General features: G+C 53.3%; 5 protein-coding genes across 5 annotated transcripts; 3 read left to right on the plus strand and 2 right to left on the minus strand.

Annotated features, from left to right (window-relative positions):
* Positions 1-1,031: 1,031 nt before the first annotated feature.
* Positions 1,032-3,348, minus strand: LAJ45_08140 (uncharacterized protein; the record flags this gene model as incomplete). The annotated part of the gene is made up of 8 exons (XM_046117693.1): positions 1,032-1,268; positions 1,370-1,710; positions 1,779-2,212; positions 2,297-2,351; positions 2,450-2,560; positions 2,642-2,715; positions 2,843-3,004; positions 3,074-3,348. 8 exons carry the CDS (start codon positions 3,346-3,348, stop codon positions 1,032-1,034), a joined length of 1,689 nt encoding a protein of 562 aa, XP_045968980.1.
* Positions 3,349-3,706: 358 nt separating this feature from the next.
* Positions 3,707-5,144, plus strand: LAJ45_08141 (uncharacterized protein; the record flags this gene model as incomplete). The annotated part of the gene is made up of 4 exons (XM_046117694.1): positions 3,707-3,875; positions 3,930-4,348; positions 4,411-4,688; positions 4,739-5,144. The coding sequence occupies 4 exons, from the start codon at positions 3,707-3,709 to the stop codon at positions 5,142-5,144; spliced, it is 1,272 nt and encodes a 423-aa protein (XP_045968981.1).
* A 745-nt stretch (positions 5,145-5,889) lies between these two features.
* Positions 5,890-8,432, plus strand: LAJ45_08142 (uncharacterized protein; the record flags this gene model as incomplete). The annotated part of the gene is made up of 7 exons (XM_046117695.1): positions 5,890-6,026; positions 6,150-6,348; positions 6,414-6,511; positions 6,566-7,625; positions 7,707-8,135; positions 8,233-8,286; positions 8,367-8,432. 7 exons carry the CDS (start codon positions 5,890-5,892, stop codon positions 8,430-8,432), a joined length of 2,043 nt encoding a protein of 680 aa, XP_045968982.1.
* A 701-nt stretch (positions 8,433-9,133) lies between these two features.
* LAJ45_08143 (uncharacterized protein) lies at positions 9,134-9,713 on the plus strand (the record flags this gene model as incomplete). The annotated part of the gene is made up of 2 exons (XM_046117696.1): positions 9,134-9,557; positions 9,646-9,713. 2 exons carry the CDS (start codon positions 9,134-9,136, stop codon positions 9,711-9,713), a joined length of 492 nt encoding a protein of 163 aa, XP_045968983.1.
* Positions 9,714-15,791: 6,078 nt separating this feature from the next.
* On the minus strand, positions 15,792-17,425 carry LAJ45_08144 (uncharacterized protein; the record flags this gene model as incomplete). Its single annotated transcript, XM_046117697.1, has 6 exons — positions 15,792-16,436; positions 16,493-16,559; positions 16,620-16,721; positions 16,783-16,814; positions 17,223-17,318; positions 17,387-17,425. The coding sequence occupies 6 exons, from the start codon at positions 17,423-17,425 to the stop codon at positions 15,792-15,794; spliced, it is 981 nt and encodes a 326-aa protein (XP_045968984.1).
* Between the last annotated feature and the right edge of the window lie 1,388 nt (positions 17,426-18,813).

Here is an 18,813-nt window from a genome sequence, read left to right on the forward strand (position 1 = left end):
CCACCACTTCCTCCCACTCCCACTCCTCTCACCCACCCACACACCAGCATGCCCGGTGCCCACCCCCGACCCACCGACCGCCGGCCCGGCCCTGCCCTGCCCTCGGCTGGGAGGGAGAATCAGCTGCGGAAAAAGGATATGCGGATGCGGAACGGAAAAGGCGTGCGGAAAAGCCTATATCCTATGGGGGGTCTGAGCGGCGGGGGGGACCCGGGATGTCGGATATGTTCCCGTAGCTGGGATTGGGAATTGGGATTGGGAATTGGGGTTGGGAATTGGGATTGGGGGGGGGGGGGGGGGAAATGCTTGGGAACGGAACGGACACGGACACGGACAGAGGGGGGGGGGGTGATTAGTCGTAGGTAAGTGAGTGGTGAAGAGGTGATGGTGGTGAAGAAGTGATGGGTGGTGGGAGGTTGTGGTTGTAGAGGTGAGTGATGGGAGGTTGAGATTGAGGTTAGAGGTTAGAAGTGCGAGGTGTAAGAGTGGAGTACGAGGGTAATATATTCCCTACACAAAGAGATAGAGACTGACAGTGCGTGCAGTGGGGGGTATGAGTAAGGTGTATGTATGTATGCCAGGATGGATCGAAGTCCGGACAGCCCCCACGGCGGCCCCCCTGTAGGCTGTAGACTGTCTGCACCGCATATGTAGCACCTATAAGCTGGTTACACCTACGGTGCGGTGGGTACTACATGTACTACTACTACTACATGTGAGTGTCACCTACACAGAGTATGCAATAGGGTAGGGTACATGTATCGAGCACAGCCATCCGTTACTCTAAATACTCTCTGTGTGTGTACTCCCGTCATCGCTTGTCACTCACTGCTATCTACTTGTCACCCGTCGTTGCTCACTCACTCACTCACTCACACCAACACTCTCACATCACCACTAATCACCCCGTCACAACACATCACCCAGCACCCATCACCCAGCACACAAAAAAAAACATAAAAAACTCCATTATAACACAACAGCCACTAACTACTATGACGGTATCACCTCCCTCCCCAGTGCCGCGCTATCTACATTCTAAACACCCCAAACCTCGACACGGCGCTCTCTCCCCTTCCGCCCAACGCCGCCCGCAAGCCTAGCGCCAACACGCGCCTCGTATCCTCCGGCGGGATGACGCCATCGTCCCACAGCCGCGCCGACGAGAACGTCGCCTCGCTCTCGCTGTCGATGCGCTCCTTGAGCGCCGGATCAACGCTCTTGCCGACCGTCTCCATGACGGAGGAGAGCTGCTCGGAGCCCATCACCTACCACCACCATGCTCTCTGTTAGCTTCTTCTTCTTCTTCTTCTTCATCATCATCCTCATGCAGCAGGAATAAGAGGGGGGGAGAGGGAGAGAGATGTACCCCAATCTTCGCATTCGGCCACATCCACAAAAACCTCGGCCCATACGCCCTGCCACACATGCCGTAGTTGCCCGCGCCGTAGCTCGCGCCCACCACGACGGTGAACTTTGGCACGTCGGCGCACGCCACGGCGTTGACCAGCTTCGCGCCGTTCTTGGCGATCCCGCCCGCTTCGGCGTCGCGGCCGACCATGAAGCCGGAGATGTTCTGCAGAAAGACTAGGGGGATGTTGCGTTGCGTGCATAGCTGGATGAAGTGCGCGCCCTTGAGACTGCTCTCCGAGAAGAGGATGCCGTTGTTGCCGAGGATGCCGACGGGGTAGCCGTGGATCTTTGCGAAGCCTGGAAGGGGGGTGGGTGGGTTAGTTGGGGGAGCGGGGGAAGGGGGAAGGGGGAGAGGGCGGGCTTACCAGTAACAAGGGTACTCCCGTAGTTGGCCTTAAACTCACTAAACTCGCTCCCGTCCACCACGCGCGCAATCACCTCTCTCACATCCACCTGCTTCCTCAGGCTCTCCCCAACAACACCATTCAGCTCCTTCGGATCATACAGCGGCTCCTTCACCTCCCCACCCCCCCCGCTTCCCCCACTACTTACCCCGCTACCCTCGGGCCAATTGAGATTCGCAACACACCGCCTTGCAAGCACAAGCGCGTGCGCGTCGTCGACAGCGAGATAGTCGGTTACGCCAGAGACCTTGCTGTGCAGCTCGCCGCCGCCAAGGTCTTCGGCGGTGACGACCTCGCCGGTCGCGGCTTTGACGAGCGGCGGGCCCGCGAGGAAGATGGTGCCCGTGTTGGCGACGATGATGGATTCGTCGGACATGGAGGGGACGTAGGCGCCGCTGTTTTGCAGGGGGGGAGTTGGGTTAGTGGGTCATGGGGTAGCACTCGGGGGATAGGGGCCCGGGGGGGGGGGGGGGACGAACCCGGCGGTGCAGGGGCCCATGACGACGGAGAGTTGCGGGATGCCTTGGGCGGACACTGGGGGGGCACTGGTGTAAGCTTTACTCTGCTACTGCTACTGCTAATAATGCTACGGTGTAGGAACAAGCTCAATGGGAAGGAAGGTGGGCTCGTACTGCGTGCCTGGTTGTAGAAGATCCGGCCGAAATGCTCGCGGTCCGGGAATACATCGGCCTGGTGCGGCAGGTTTGCGCCGCCGGAGTCGACGAGGTAGATGCACGGCAGCCCTGGAGAAGAGGAGTGTCAGTGTCAGTGATCGCCGGGATGGGCACTTAGAGGGGGAGGAGGAGGAGGAGGGGGGCTCAGACGGTTCTCGAGCGCGATGGTCTGCGCGCGGAGGTGCTTCTTGACGGTGATGGGGTAGTAGGTGCCGCCTTTGCAGCTGTAGCAATAGCAATAGTAGTAGTTAGTAGCTTGTTGTAGCTTCAAGCAGATATAGATAGCTTAGAGATAGCTAGCTATACAGACAGGCATAGACAGAGGGAAGGGAAGGGAAGGGGGGACCATACGTGCTATCGTTCGCAACAACCATACACTCCACCCCCGCCACCCTTCCAATCCCCGTGATGATCCCGCCCGCCGGCACATCCTCGCCCGGGTACAGCCCATGTCCCGCCAGCGGCGAGAGCTCTAGGAACGCGGACCCCGTGTCGAGCAGGGCTGTTATACGGCTATTCCCCCCGGCCATTCCTCCATCAGCCCCTAACCACACAGCCAGGGGGGGGGGGGTAGGGACTTACTCTCTCGGCAGCATCTTCCCCCGCTGCAGATGCTTCTCGCGGGCGGCCGCGGGCCCGCCGAGCGCGATGGTGCGGTGCAGCTCCCGCAGCTGCGTGTTGAGCACGCTCATGTGGGCGGCATTGGCGGCGTAGGTGTCGCTGCTGGTGTCGATGTGGGTGGGGAGCACGGAGACGGGGGTCGTGAAGTGCGGGTGGGTGTGGGTTGTGATTGTGCGGTGTGGGAGGCGGCGGAGGAGGGGGGGAAGGCGGTGGGGGAGGCGGAGGGGGAGGGGCATTGCTGCTGTTGGTGTACTGGTGAGAATGGGGGATGGAGGTGGTGAGCTTGGGGGAGGGTTTTGTATTCTTGATAGATAGCTCTGAGGAGGTTAGGAGAACCGGTGTGGGGGAGTGACAGAGAGAGTGAGACATGCGCCGACGATAACCGCAGACCCAGACCCGTCCCGTGACACGACGACGCATCACCACCACGGGCTCAATTGGAAGGGTTATCAAGCTATTTAATTTCAATTTCATAACTCTCTCCTCATTCTCTTCTACTCCTACTTTCTCGTATTGTCGTGTGATATCTACAATTGAGTTAATTGCAGTAAAGTTATCCATCTGTCTATAGAGCTACCTACATACACCTAAACAATGGCCCTCGCCCGCACACTCCTCCCCAGGCCTGCGCTCTCCCTCACGTTCGCCCGCCCCATCCTGTCAACCCACGCCCGCCCCGCCTCCACAAAACACACAAAGAACTTCACGCCCCCCACCACCTCGGACCTCATCGAGCTGCGCGAGCGAGTCCGCGAATTCACCAGTCTGTCCCCCCTCCCCCCCTCCCTTATACCCGCACTAACCCCCCCCCCCCCAGAACGCGAAATCCCCGAAACCCTCGCCGCCCACACCGACACCAGCAACGCCTTCCCCGCCGCCATGTGGGGCAAGCTAGGCTCCGCCGGCTTCCTCGGCATCACGGCCGAGGAGGAGTACGGCGGGCTGGAGCTGGGCTACCAGGCGCACTGCATCGTGATGGAGGAGCTCTCGCGGGCGTCGGGGTCCATCGGCCTCTCGTACGCGGCGCACTCGCAGCTGTGCGTCAACCAGCTCACGCTCAACGGCAGCGAGGAGCAGAAGGCCCGACTGCTCCCTGGCTTGGTGGCGGGCGAGAAGGTGGGCGCGTTGGCGATGAGTGAGCATGGTGCCGGCAGCGATGTGGTGGGGATGAGGAGTGGGTGTAGGAAGGTGGATGGTGGGTGGGTGCTGAATGGGACAAAGATGTGGATTACGAATGTGAGTGCGGGCGACTATAGATAGCTATGGGATTGGGCTCTACAGTGCTAATTCAGCTTCAGGGCCCCGACGCAGACGTGGTCGTCGTCTATGCCAAATCCGACCCCGACGCGGGCTCAAAGGGCATCACGGCGCTGATTGTCGAGCGGGGCATGGACGGCTTCAGCTGCGCGCGCAAGCTCGACAAGCTCGGCATGCGCGGGTCCAACACCGGCGAGCTCATCTTCGAGGACGTGTTTGTGCCCGACGCAAACCAGCTCGGCGCCACCAACAAGGGCGTCACGGTGCTCATGGAGGGGCTCGACCTCGAGCGTCTTGTGTTGTCCGCCGGGCCCATCGGGTATGCTCTCTCTCCACCTTCTAACACGAACTCTCACTAACACTGCACAGAATAATGCAAGCCTGCATGGACATAACCCTCCCCTACGTGCACCAGCGCAAGCAATTCAACACCCCCATCGCCCACAACCAGCTCATCCAAGCCAAGCTCGCGTCCATGCACACCAAGCTCTCCGCCGCCCGCGCCTACACCATGGCCGCCGCGCGGTCCGTCGACGAGGGCACAATCGAGACCAAGGACTGCGCCGGCGCAATCATGTTTGCCAGCGACCGCGCGACCGAGTGCGCCCTCGACGCCATCCAGTGTCTTGGAGGCAATGGGTATGTGAATGAGCTGCCCGCGGGGAGGCTGCTCAGAGATGCGAAGCTGTACGAGATTGGCGCGGGGACGACGCAGATTAGGCAGATTGTCATTGGGAGGGCGTTTAATCGCGAGTATAGGGACCAGGTTATTTAGTTTTTATGGCTCTTGGTTGTAGTTTTAGTTTAGCTGCCTATGGGGGGTTTCTTTTTTGTTTGTTCAATCCATATCCACATCCACATCCATCCACATATCATTACCACTGCCAGCCAAAACACATAGCTCGGCCCAAATACGAGTGAGTGACATCTCATGACCGGCCCTCCGCCGCACCCAGTTGCAAGGCCCCATCTCCACCCTTCCTCCCCCCGCCAACCCCTTTCCCTCCCCCCTTACCCCACACCCGAAAGCCTACCTCGGACCCACCCCCATCCCCAGCTCTCCCCCACACCCTGCTCCCGAGCACAGGGTTAGGGCCCCCTCCAACCCCCTTGTTGGCCAGGGTTAGGGTTACACATGGCTAGAGCTACGCCGGGGTGGTCAATGATAATTCTGCGACTGCACCTGCCGGCTTGAGCCCACCGAGGCCGAGACTCAACCTTCCATCTCAGGAGAGGAAGAAAGAACCTGCTGATTGAAGACGCAATTCTGTGTTCCTGCCCACCAGGGGGAATGACGAGAAGGGCGGGGCTCGCCGGTTGTGCCGTGGGTAGCCGAGCTCATGTGCTCACATGGTTACTTGTAAATACGTAGCTAGCTAGCTGTGAGGTCAACTCCGACTGACTACCTACGACTGCTACGGCATTGGTATATTGAGAAAGTCGGTCAATTGCACACCTCAACCCACAATTCAACCCACCACAAAAACAGCTATAGCTAGGAACCTAGGACAGAGAGAAAAATGTACCGCCGCACAACACGCACCCTCTCCCCGCTGCTCCTCCTCCGGCGCCCCTACTCCACCCCCGCCTCAGCAGCAGGAATAGTCCCAAAACCACTAACATCAATACTGATTGCCAACCGCGGCGAGATAGCTCTGTACGCCCCCCCCCCCCCCCCCGCCCTCCCCCCTCTCCCCCCTCTCCCCCCTCTACCCTTTCCTCCTCGCCCTTTCCTCCCCGCACCCCGGTCGTACCCCACAGCTAACCCCCCCACCAACAGCCGCGTCAACCGCACCGCAACCCTCCATGGCATCCGCACAACCACTGTCTACACCGACCCTGACGCGCACGCGCAACACGCGCTGGTCACGCCGCACGCCTACAACATCGGCCCTGTGGCGGCGTACCTGGATGGCGAGAAGATCATTGGTGTGGCCAAGAGGGCTGGGTGTGATAGTGTGCATCCGGGGTATGGGTTTGTATGTATCTCTCTGTGTTTGTGGATCTTGGGGGGAGGTTGGTGGGGGGCTAATGGGTGAGATAGTTGAGTGAGAACTCAAAGTTCGCGAAACGGTGCGAGGAGGAGGGGCTGGTGTTTATTGGCCCGCCGCCGGAGGCGATCGAGAGGATGGGGAACAAGAGGTTTACAATCTACATCTACAGCCTATCTACACGAATCTACTAACCCAATTGCAGCGAATCCAAAGACATCATGCTCGCCGCCGGCGTCCCCTGCATCCCAGGCTATCACGGCCCCAACCAAGACGCCGCCTTCCTCCTCTCGGAAGCCGAAAAGATCGGCTTCCCCGTCCTAATCAAAGCCGTCAAAGGCGGCGGCGGCAAAGGCATGCGCATCGCCCACACCCCCGCCGACTTCCCCTCCGCGCTCGTCTCCGCAAAGTCCGAAGCCCGCTCCTCCTTCAGCGACGATGTCGTCCTCATTGAGCGCTACATCACGACGCCACGCCACATCGAGGTGCAAGTCTTCGCCGACGCGCACGGCAACTGCGTCGCCCTCGGCGAGCGCGACTGCTCCGTGCAGCGCCGCCACCAAAAGATCCTCGAGGAGTCGCCGGCGCCCTTCCTCGCCCCCGACGTGCGCAGGGACCTCTGGACCAAGGCGCGCGAGGCCGCGGTGGCAGTCGGGTATCGTGGCGCGGGAACGGTGGAGTTCATCTTCGACAATGACACGGGCGAGTTCTTCTTCATGGAGATGAACACGCGGCTGCAGGTCGAGCACCCCGTCACCGAGGCCGTCACGGACACGGACCTGGTGCACTGGCAGATCCTGGTCGCCAGCGGCCTCCCCATCCCCACGCAGGAGGAGGTCGAAGCAAAGATGTCCGGCCACGCCTTCGAGGCACGCATCTACGCCGAGAACCCCAACAACAACTTCACCCCCGACTCGGGCTTCCTGCAGCACCTGCGCACACCGCCCACAACAGACGACGTCCGCATCGACGCGGGCTTCGGCCAGGGCGACACAGTGAGCCCCCACTACGACCCCATGATCGCGAAACTCATCGTGCGCGGCCCCACCCGCGACGCGGCGCTCGCAAAGCTGCGCGCCGCGCTGGAGCAGTACGAGATTGTGGGCCCGCGCACAAATATCGAGTTCCTCAAGCGGCTCGCAGCTCACCCGGCGTTCGTCGCGGGCGAGGTCGAGACGGGGTTTATTGACAAGCACCGCGCGGAGCTGTTTGCGCGCGAGGAGACGCCCGCAGAGGTGTTTGCGCAGGCGGCGCTGGCGCTCGTGGTGCGGGAGAACATCCCGCAGCGCGGGGACGACCCGTTTAGTGTTCTCGGTGGGGGCGTCGGCTTTGGTGGGGGTGTGCAGGCAAGGGTGGTGGAGTTTGTAGAGGAGGGGGGGGAGGGGGAGGCGGGGAGGACGGTGAAGGTTGCGCTGGTGCAGACGGGGCGGGGAGAGAATGATGTGGATGTCGATGGCACTGTGTACACCGGTGTTAGCGTCGCGGGCGCGGAGGAGGAGGGGGGGTCAAAGATCGTGGGGTTCTACCCGCACACGCGGCTGGAGACGACGGTGGTGCGCAGCGAGGACGTGGTCGTGGTGTTTCAGCGCGGGAAGGAGTATCGGCTGGGTTTGCCGCGGCCGGGGTGGTTTGCGAAGGCGCTGGGCGTGGCGGAGGTGAGGAATAGTGTTGTGGCGCCGATGCCGTGTAAGGTGCTGCGGGTGGAGGTGGAGGTTGGCAGTCGGGTGAGGAGGGACGATGTGTTGGTGGTGATTGAGAGTATGAAGATGGAGACGGTAGGTTTTGCCCGAGTGTGGAATGTGGAATGTGGAGTGTGGAATGTGGAATGTGGGGTGTGGGGATGTGTGGCTAATGTGCGGTGGGGATGCATAGGTGATACGTGCGCCGCACGATGGCGTGGTGCAGAAGATTGTGCATAAGGAGGGCGTGAGTGTTCTATCCCCTGGCTGGGTGTTGACTGTCTATTTATTGGGGTTGGTGGTGGCTAACGAGTGGTGCGCGTATAGGACGTCGTGAAGGCCGGTGTGTCGCTGGTGCTGTTTGAAGAGGAGGAGCCTGCGGGTAGCGAGTAGTCTCTTGCAATTGGCTCTTGTCTTTTTTTTCTTCTTGTCCTGTCTCTCTTAGCTTAGCTACATATTCATTCTGTTGAATTCTCTCTAGATACATAGCTGTTTCAAGTGGCCGCGAATAAATCAATCTCTTCAGCATCTGTACTTTTATATAGCAGGCGCGCGCGCTGAAACAATCTCCACCATAGCTCCCTCCCTCCCCATAGCTAGCTCTAAGCTGAGCTCGAATTATTTTTGGAGCTCCCCAGACCCTTGTCAGCACGTTTCCGGGCTAGCGTGGCTTGGAAGCTTGTGTTAGTGGCGTTTGGCGAAACAGCTAGATAAGCGAGTCAGGGTTTCGCTGCTGCACGGTGAGATCATTGATCTGCTGCTGCTCTTGGGCGGGTGTGTGGTAACAGGGCAGCAGCTGAGACCGGATGCGTCATGTTTTACACCTCTTGTTTTGGGATTGGAAGAGAGGGTGAGCTGTTGTTTTGCGAGGGAGGAGGGGATATAAAGGAGTGGTGCTGCTGCTGGCTGTCCTTTGGGATTTTTCTACATACCAGACCTTGAGACTTGAGGTATAAATCGTCAACAAGCAAGCATAACACAACAGCACCAATAAACAATCAATCTTAAAACTTCGAATTAACATCACCACAATCACCACAATCAATTAAACCTCCAACCTCCAACCTCCAACCCCCAACCCCCCAAACCGCACAATGCTCAAAACCACCCGCCTCAGCTCCCACCCCCCACACCCCCTTGGCCTCCCCGGCCTCATCGCCCACACCGCTCTCCGCGCGCTGCAGCTCCTCATCGCACTCGTCATAACAGGCATCTACGGGCGCGACCTGCACCGCGCGAGCCAAGTGCACGAGTCCGCCGACTCGCGCTGGGTCTACGCCATGGTCGTGGCGGCGCTGACGATCCTTACCACGCTCATTTTCCTTGTGCCGGCGGTGCGGTGCGCGAGGTTCTGGCCGGCGGACGGGGCGCTGTTCTTTCTGTGGATGGTGCTGTTTGCGGTGTTTGGGAAGCTGTATCTGGGCGAGGACTGTGAGGGGAGCGGCGCGTGCGGGAGGATGAAGACGGCGGTGTGGTTTGATCTGGTGGGGATGTTGCTGTGGTTGGCGACTTTTGTGGGTATGTGGTTTTTTTTTTTTTTTTTTTTTTTTTTTTCTGCTTCGGTTTTTTTGGTGGTGGATGTGGGGCTAATAGTGGGGGTGGATAGGCGGCGCGTTTTTGTTCTGGAAGGAGAGACATAGTCGTACGATCTTTACGGGGCGGGGGACCGTCTAGGCTTTCCCCGCTGCCGCTGGCTCGGCTCAGTTTGGCCACTTGCGGCGATCATCGGTTCTTGGGATGTAGCATCATCATCATCTTGCAATGCATGGCGAGGGTGAAATCATGAAAAGTAATGGATGGGGGGCTTTTATGGGACTTATAGGGGGGAGTTATTTGGCGCACTCGTTATTGTTTTTTTCTGTTTATTATTCTTTTTCTGAATGTGCTCGGATTGCGTGAGATACCCTTGAGTGGCTCCTCATGCTTGGGGGTCTGGAAAGGGGGGGGGGGGGTACATATATGTAGTAATGGATGAATTGATGCTAAAAGCCTTTTTATCACCGCTGGCTGGCTTGCTGTACTGTGGTTTGTGACCTAGGTGGTGGAGAGTGAATTAAATATCTTGCCGGTCACCTCGCTTTACCAATGTGTGCTATACGATGGATTCTGGATCGCTGGTGGTTCTTGCTGTGTGGTTTGGGTTGGCGAGTGATTGCCGGTGACGAGTGTGTATGTACAGTCAGGGTACAGAAGTTTTGGTAAATTTTGGTTGCCGGTGCAACACGAAATTTGTATGGGAACACCATACAAAATCAGAAACACTCAAACCATGACTTTAAAAATTAGATCGCACACACCTGAAGAATGGACTTAAAATTCTAGAATTTTCTGTGCTCCGTCTTGAGATAGTTCCCAGCTGTCCTTGAAACCTTGGAATTTTTTGGATGAGGTTGGGTGGTTGCTTCGGGTAGCTAAACCTGGCTACTTTGGCTGTAAAAAGGGTATATTACCAAAACCTCTGTCCTAGTACTATATGTATGTAAGGCATTGAGAAGGCTGGCTGGTCGTCTCTCTACAAATTAGAGCATCGCCCCTTCCTCCTCGCCCGGCATGTGGGCGCGTTGTGTGTTTTGTGGCTGTCTTGTTTTGACCCCTAGAAGCTCTCGATTAGTGGTCGGTCTCTGCAGCTTGTATTCTAAATACATACGGCCACGAGATGTCACTCATTCCGTATAGTACTACTAGTCTAGTGATATAGGGTGGAGCAAGATGTCGCCTAGACATCTGGAAACATGCGGTTGCAGGGGCAGCTTTGATTTTCTCCCAGATTTCGGTAGGCTAACATTCCATATATCTAGATCTGGCTGCTAGGACTAGTACTACATGTAGATTCAGCGCACCTACCCCACTCTACATATATACGTCTGGCTAGCTATGATAAGTGGAGCATTGTCTTCCTGACGAAGGGGGGGGGGGGGGGGGCGGGGTTGGTGAAAGTTTGACGGTGGGTATTCTACTAACTCGGGGATGAGCATGAGATGATATATGCATAGGGTGTGTCAATTGGTCAGAGGTCTTCGGGGGCGGGGTCAATGACGCGTGTGCGGTGCACCCCAAACCTGCTACCTCCCTGGGCCAGAGGGCAAAACATGCCTACATACTCCTTCCTCTCATAGCTCCGTCTGCTGGTTCAACGGTCTGGGAGATACAACGCTGTTGGCCGCCGGTGGTGCTCGTGGGTATATATGTGGGGTTTTTCTCCCTCCCGCTGGAGTACTTCCTAGCAACTTTTCATCTGATGGCTAGATCGAGGGGAGTTTATTGGGACAGGTCTCTCTATCGATACATATTTTTGGCGGGTGTATATACCCCCCGAAGACCTCCCTATATTCAGTCCTCTAGATCTCCACTATGTAGCTCTCGTGGAAAGTCATCATCGCGTCATGTCATATCACTCGGTACACCGGCCTGTCCTGGATGCCATTCTGGTATCATGAATAATCAGTATTTTGATCGCTCCTCTTGGTAGTATACGAAAAAAAAGATTTCTTCTTCATAGGCTGGAAATGTCATATCATTGCTTACGAGCCGCCCATAGAGCTAATAGCAGTAAAGGAAAGAAGGTGAACATGGGGTTGGACGTGGCCCAGCGGTATAGAGCTCACACTCTGTACCGAACTTGTGAGCGTTCAACCCCCCCTCCGGACGTAGAAAAGATGTAGCAACCGAGGCCTCTAGGCAGTGTTGTGAACTTTTTTGTTTTTTTTTGTAAATTCTTGGTCGAGCGGGTTTTTTTTATTTATTTATTATAATATTCGAGCAACAGCTATGTACTTGAGGTTACTAGTAAAAGTATGATGTATACAGCCACTCTGCAAAAGTGTTCGTGATTTGGTTTTAATATCAGTGCGCAGTGTGACGTATCCGTAATGTATTATGTTGATATTAATACTCAAATTGAAAACAACGAAAAATCTAGTATATGATATATTTCGTGACTATATAGAAGTAGGCCACTGATACCTATTCCCCACTGATTCCTGACGCCATTGGTCTTCTCTTGGTATATGCGGCCACGGTTACATATGGGGGGGGGGGGGGGTGTCTCACTCCGGGGTCGGGGTCGCGAACACTTTTGCGGAGTGGCTGTAGGTATGACCGGGTACTTCAAAATAGGACCGGAACCACCCCCCCCCCCCCATATAATATAGTAATTTTGCAGCTAGCACTACGTCTTTCGGAAGTGCCTTTGTTCACAATTGTCGGCCATAGTCACAATCCCATACGAACAATCCAGTATGTTCTCCCCAAGCCGAATTAACCATCATTGTTCCTACTCAGCTAGCCAAACCAATCAGCAACCGGCATTTGCGAAATTTTACTCGTCCTGACATTTTATATTATACGAGATATGTGTATCTGTCTCGAGCCGACCGGCCGTTATGTTTGGTATGTACCATCGCGCGCCTGGAAGCAGCATGTAGCTTCAGCTGCCTTAGAAAACGAGTATGTAATTCAATAGTTGTTTTTAAATATATATGGATATATGAATCAGCTAAGTCTCTGGCAAGATCCAGCCAGAGTCACCAATGATCACTCGTTTGGATTGGTGGCTCGAGTCTGGACGCTTTTTTTTTGTTTAATTCAGAGTCTGGACGCCTTTTCATGACATAAAATAGACCCACCCCCCGAGAGCTTTTCTAAGTGGCCCTAAAAAAAAAGTGACACTATCAGTTCTTTAGGGGCTCTGACGGAAAAAAGCTTCGCTGACGTACTTGGAGAATCAAGTCTTCTGCTCGAAACCAAGCCAGACGAGCAAGCTCACTGGTATACTCGGTGAAGAGGTTGTGATAACTTCAGCGAGTAGGCTTCGGCTTCTTTGATAAATGGGCGGCTCTATTGATAGTTTGATTAGTTTCTCCGAACGAGCGCCCTTTTTGTGCGTGGATTGCAAATGGCTCTAGTAACGTTCTCGTCCCCATGGCTCAGCGGTGGATGAGTGATGTTTATATGTACTTGTCGTCTGTTGCTAATTGATCTTGTTAGCTGATGTTCGCTTTTTGTTGTGGTGCCGCTGCTACTAAGAGGCACTTGAATGTTGCTGTTAGCTAGCTGCCGCGTGTCTAATATACATATACGTACTCCTGCAAAAAGGTGTGCATTACGTGCCATCACACTAAATTCCCCCCTCCCCCAAGAAATCTGCTAGGGCAAGCAGCGGAGCCCTAGAATCAAAGCCCACAACAACCCTTGGCGTTTCGGCTATAAAAGCGTGGTTTCTGCTTCCATCTCTCTCTCTTCATCTTCTTCTTGCTCCGTTCATCGTCAAAGCTACTTACCGGCACTTCGCATTCTCTTTGGTGAGATGCAACACCGTGAGTGCTCGGAAGTAGTCTTAAATTTCACCTGAGCTCTGCAACCTGTTTTTGCAGATCACTTGAGAGTCTGGTTTTCCCAACTACTCCTGTTATATTCGGGACAGTAGTTGGGACAGCTAGACTCTTTGGTCTTTGGGAGATTTCCGAGGGGCCGATGAAATTGACAGCTTTTAAAATTCCTTTATGGGTTTAGATAATGTCATCTCTATGCTTAAGCTATTTTTTTTATCCTGCGGGGGTGTTGTGTATCTTGTATCTTTGCGAGATTTGCTCAATCGGTTCCCACGAAATCATCAGAAAACTTAAATACAAAACCCCTCCATTTTTTCTGTTGAGTCAAACACATCCCCGAATAGACCCCTAAAACTGGAGGCTGACCTAAATTTTCACTAATATTAGTACTGAATCCGTCCTAAATGAAGCTTAAACGTACCAAGCAGACTGTATACCAGACCGCTAAAGTTGGCAAATTCACCCTGAGCCAAGGATACCCCCACGAGGTTCCAGACCCGCTGACCAGTGTGCTCTATGAAGTCAAGTTACCCAATACCTCGCCTTGAGGTAGTCCGAGACATCATGCCCCTCGAGGACCAGGTCAGTCGATATATTCTCGTCTTGAAGATAATAGTGCCGCTGGCTGGGCTGCCTCGCGAGTTTGCTGGGCTCCACTATAGACTACAACGATGGGGGATAGTACGAGGCTAGCTTTTTCATGAACCCTCTTCGATCAATGTATGGGACGAGCGCTAATGGAATAGACGAGGCCTGGAGACAATTCTATATTGATTGATATCCCCTCTACTTATTTGTAGTCTGAGAAGCTTGATGCCCGGCTTCCTGCCCTAAATATGGATGGGATAAACCCCATTTCAAGTGTCCGAGAACACAACGACCCAGAAATACTAATAAACGGGCTCACGATAAAAATTCCGTAGCCAGGAACCATGGAGGTGTTTGTTTGAAAAAACGACTAAGCAGGAATGAACGGGGTTGAGCAAAGAGTGAAGATCGAAGTGTCTTGCTTGGCCATTTTGGGGGGATACCGCGGCTCATGAGGTTTTAACAAAAGACCATCGAATAGCACTAGATAACGATAATCCGAATGATATGATACGTATCAGTGTCAAAGTATCAAAAGACCGGGACGGACAACCTAACCTGCGGAGATCACTCAGGTTTGGTCGGACCATTGGTCATAGGCTAGCCTACGGCCGTTAAATGCATAAAGATATGAATGTTAAAACAATCAGATACCTTATATGGCATGATATGTCATGATATGGAGGGGCTAGTCGGGCTGGGCTGGGCTGGGCCATATTAAAGCCAATTGCCCCAAACCGTACCACCAAGAAGAGAACATCTTAATTTCCAACACAATTATACGCCACAGTTATTTACGCATTTACAGCGAGAGCATAACTGCCATAATCATTTTGAAATGTATATTCAGAACTAAGTTGGATGAGCATAATCCTGCCGGTCTTTTAAATATATAGCAAGTTATTTTTATTTAAAAAAATATATATAAATTCTCTACGCCTTGCTACCTTCTAGAACCGAGAGGATCAGGCACCTGTCAGGCAGGACTTTGCTCTTTCTTCAGAAAGATCGAGATGAATCTGTCTAGACGACGCAGGTAACTGGTTTATGCGCCTATTGAGGCCTATCTTCTATCTTCAGCTTCTCCTTGAAATTCTTTTACTGAGACCATGCATCTGTCTCAGATAAACCAAACGTATACGTGCGATATTGTACTTCATACCGCTCGCAGCTTGAGAACCACGAGTGATGATACATGATTCACTTTCTGCATAAGTGCATATGCATTATGCACAGTCAGTGTGTGTGGCAATTGCACAATAATGTCCCTTAACAATGTGGATAATCTAGATCACAAACCTGCTCCTGCCTCAATTTCAAGTGGGAAGTTAAAAGAGCCGAAGGGTTAACCATAGACGAGGCTTGATCTTGGCAGGGCTTTCCAGAAACACTCAGTTTTCAGGCAACAAAAACCTCGTCCAGTCTCCTACTACTTTGGCCACATGCAGGTCCCTGAGGAATGCCGCCGTGCAGTTTTATGAGAAAGCAAGCCACCAAATAGAAATAAATAACCACAGGAAGTCGGTCGGAGTGGGCCGATTGATTTGAAAGAAAAGGCTTTTGCTGTTTAATTTCCTAATATCCATCACAACAAACATAAAAAAACAAGAAAAAAACCGAAACCATCATTTAAAACAAGTTTACACTTTGTATTTTTTTTTCCAGTTTTTTTCCTTTCCGTTTCGCAAGGGCTTATTAGGGCAGGTAGCAAATTGGGTACAGCAATTGAAAGGGGTTTAAAAATGGGGATAGAAAAACTCGAAAGTAAGAGAGTAAAACACTGAGCTGCTGAAAGAAAATACGAGAGCGAGGAAAAAAGAAAGCTTCTCCAGATTTAAAGGATCATCTCCTCGTCCTCATCAGCCACTGGTGCAGAGATATGAGTATTGACTGCAGGAACTGGAGTTTCGGCGCCGGCCTCTGCAAAGTAATTGTTCATCTCCTCGTCCAGCTCTTCTACAGTCTTCCTGGTTCTACCATTTCCAGCACCGGTCCTAGGATTCTCCTTCCTTGCGCTGTTGTTGTTGTTGTTCCTTCCGCCATCTCTTCCACCGCGATTTCTCTCGCCACCCCTTAGGGGCTCATCGGCTCTGGCACGCTCACGTCGTCTTTCTGGGGGCACATAGCGGTCGATACCAGGGGGTGTAGGGCGGCGGGTGGGATCACGGCGTACATCCGGGCCAGGGGACGATTTCGCCTCCCGTCTTCCAGATCCACCGCGGCGCATTGGTTCGGAGCTAGAGCGTTCGTCCAATGTAGGGGCCTTAATGCGGTCGAAAAGAGACTTGGAGGTTGAGATTGGCTTGACAAAGGAGAGGCGGATTGGCTGGCCATTTGCGTTTGCGCCGTCAAATTCGGCCACAGCACGCTTGGCGTCTTCTTCGCGCTCGTAAGTCACGAATGCTGTGCCTTCCGAGCGGCCGGCACGATCGTACTGGAGCTCGAGCTTTGTGACAATACCCTGGCGCTCAAAAAGCTCCTGCAAGATGTTAGATATTGTCTTTAGACCATTAGCTGAGTTGAAAGAACCCATACCATAAGGTCATCGCGTCCAAGTTCGTAATGGATATTTTCAACTCTCAATTTGCCCGAGCTGGGAGCACTAGGTCACCATTAATATACTGCGCTCCAAAAAAAAACCTAAGAATATAGAAGAACCAACTTTCTGCCTGTCTCAGAAGCAAAACGAGCATCGGCTGATCCACCGCGTCTGTATACTTCTCCGCCGGAAGCATCGCCTTCGTATTTATCGTGTACCCAAGCTCTAGGCAACCGTTAGCCTTACTCTCCTGCCAATGTAAGCTCTGGATTCGGGGAGTCCAAACAGGGAATCGCTGTATCCTCTTGGGTTTCCGGTCTGTCAATTCCAAACAGAAAAAAGAAGAAAGACGATTACGTTAGCCAGGTTGGAACTTTTTTTCTTTTTTTTTTCTGCGACAATTGCGTAAAAAGAATAAAAAGGTGAGGTTTGTGATTTTTTTTTCAGATATATTTTTTTTTCGCCGTTAATCCTCTCCTGGCCCATATTGCGATTCTTGGGAAGCAAAGAATCAGGAAGGAAGAGGAGTACTAAGACTTATAAATAGGAGGAGGATGTGAGGAGGAGGATATGAGGAGGATGAGATCAAAGGAGGAGGTGGTGGTAACACGCCTGTGGCTGTAATGAAACCGAAAACACATCTCGCGTTAGCTTTCTCTCTCTCGCTCTCTTCCTGCGCGACGACGACGATAATTGGGGGGAAAAGAAGGTTAGGGAAAGGCAAACCTTTCTGACGCCGCCCCTTCGATCTGTCCTACGGCGGCTTCGGTTCCCATTCCCGGTCCCGTTCCCGCCATTGTTTCCGCCATTATTGTTTCCGCGCTTCTGGGGCGTTAGTGGATTGGGTTTTGAGGCAGCAGCCAGCACACGCAGAAGAAGGAAGAACCTACCGAGCGCTCTCTCACGACGTCGTCAAGAGCTCTATCCATGGTCGCCGGGATGATGAGGATTAAGGTGGTAGTAGTGTTGCGAGGCGAAGAAAAAGCTACTATAAAAGGGGGGTGATGAGGAGCAGGAGGAGGAGGGAGAGAAGATATCGAAACTGTGAGTGTGAGGTGGAAAGAAAAGGAAGGGAATTGAGCAGAGAAAGTAGGCTGGCTGGCTGGCTGGCTGGCTGGCAAGACAAGACAAGAGAGTGAGGTGGGAGGATCAACCAACGTTGCACCTTTACCAAGCCCCCTCCCCCAAAGGTCGATCCTGAAACCAACGAGGCGCCAAGCACGGCTGATGCCTGGATGTGTATGTTTGTGGTTAGGGGGAAAAAAAAGGTAAGTATATGGAGCCGCAGCCGCAGCCGCAGCTGGCTTCATGGAGAATCACTCGGGAGACCTTGTTAGCTATGTGGTTAATGGAAATGCATCTTGGTAGGTTCGTTGTGATTCCATGGTTTTTTATCAATTGCAAGCTGGCCACCCACAATCTATGTATCCTTTCGAAGCATTGATCATAATGACTCCACCGCACGTAGCCCTACCCCCTAGAACGAGAAAACCTGATATTTACCGCAACCTCTAAGCAATAAACCACCCCCTCCATGCCCGCATGCGCAGCGCAGTACTATAGCAGTATTATTAGCATGCCCGCCAGCGATCAACCATAACTTATCTTACAAATCTCATTTCTGTGGAGCGGCACCGCTCTGCCAATATAAACTAAGCAAGTGCATTTTTATAATTCTTTCTTCTGTACGCGAGTAGTTGTTTAATTCCGTATTATTCGCCAAATTCCGTAGTCATACACTACCAGTGATCATTTTCACCCCGTTCTTCTCGTACGTACTCTATCTACGTAGCTACTCTACAGCATCAGAAATTGGGAAGGAAAAACCGACACCGCATCAGACAGATCAGTACGGTATTGTGAGAATATGCCACTTTATCTCAAAGTATACAGCAGTGCCATCCCATTGCTAAAGACAGCGGTAGTAATTTCATAATTATCCACCCTTTCTTTTGTATGTACTTCGTGAGCGGCTTCAATCCGGCAATGCGAGTACATTGTATACATGTACTTACATGTAGTCCAGCATCACCACAGTACCACTACAAAGCACCCAATTAATTGCCAAACTGGCGAGGTCTCACGTATAAAATCTAGGTCTGTTAGTGTCTTTAACCTTGGGGCGGGGCGGGGCGGGGCGGGATAGCTAAGAACGGGATGTACTACATACATGTATGTACAGTGTGGTCTCGATAGTAGTATATGGTCGGGAACGGATTTTCGTGTGCCACTATCGGGGATATGCTTGTATCGAGAACAACTTTGCCCATACCGACTCGTTTAGGATTGCCCAACTATACTAGTATGCTACTGTCGA

The sequence above is a fragment of the Morchella importuna genome, assembly GCF_003444635.1.
Source record: "Morchella importuna strain M04M26 chromosome Unknown Morimp01GS028, whole genome shotgun sequence".
In the NCBI taxonomy this organism is placed as follows: Eukaryota; Fungi; Ascomycota; class Pezizomycetes; order Pezizales; family Morchellaceae; genus Morchella; species Morchella importuna.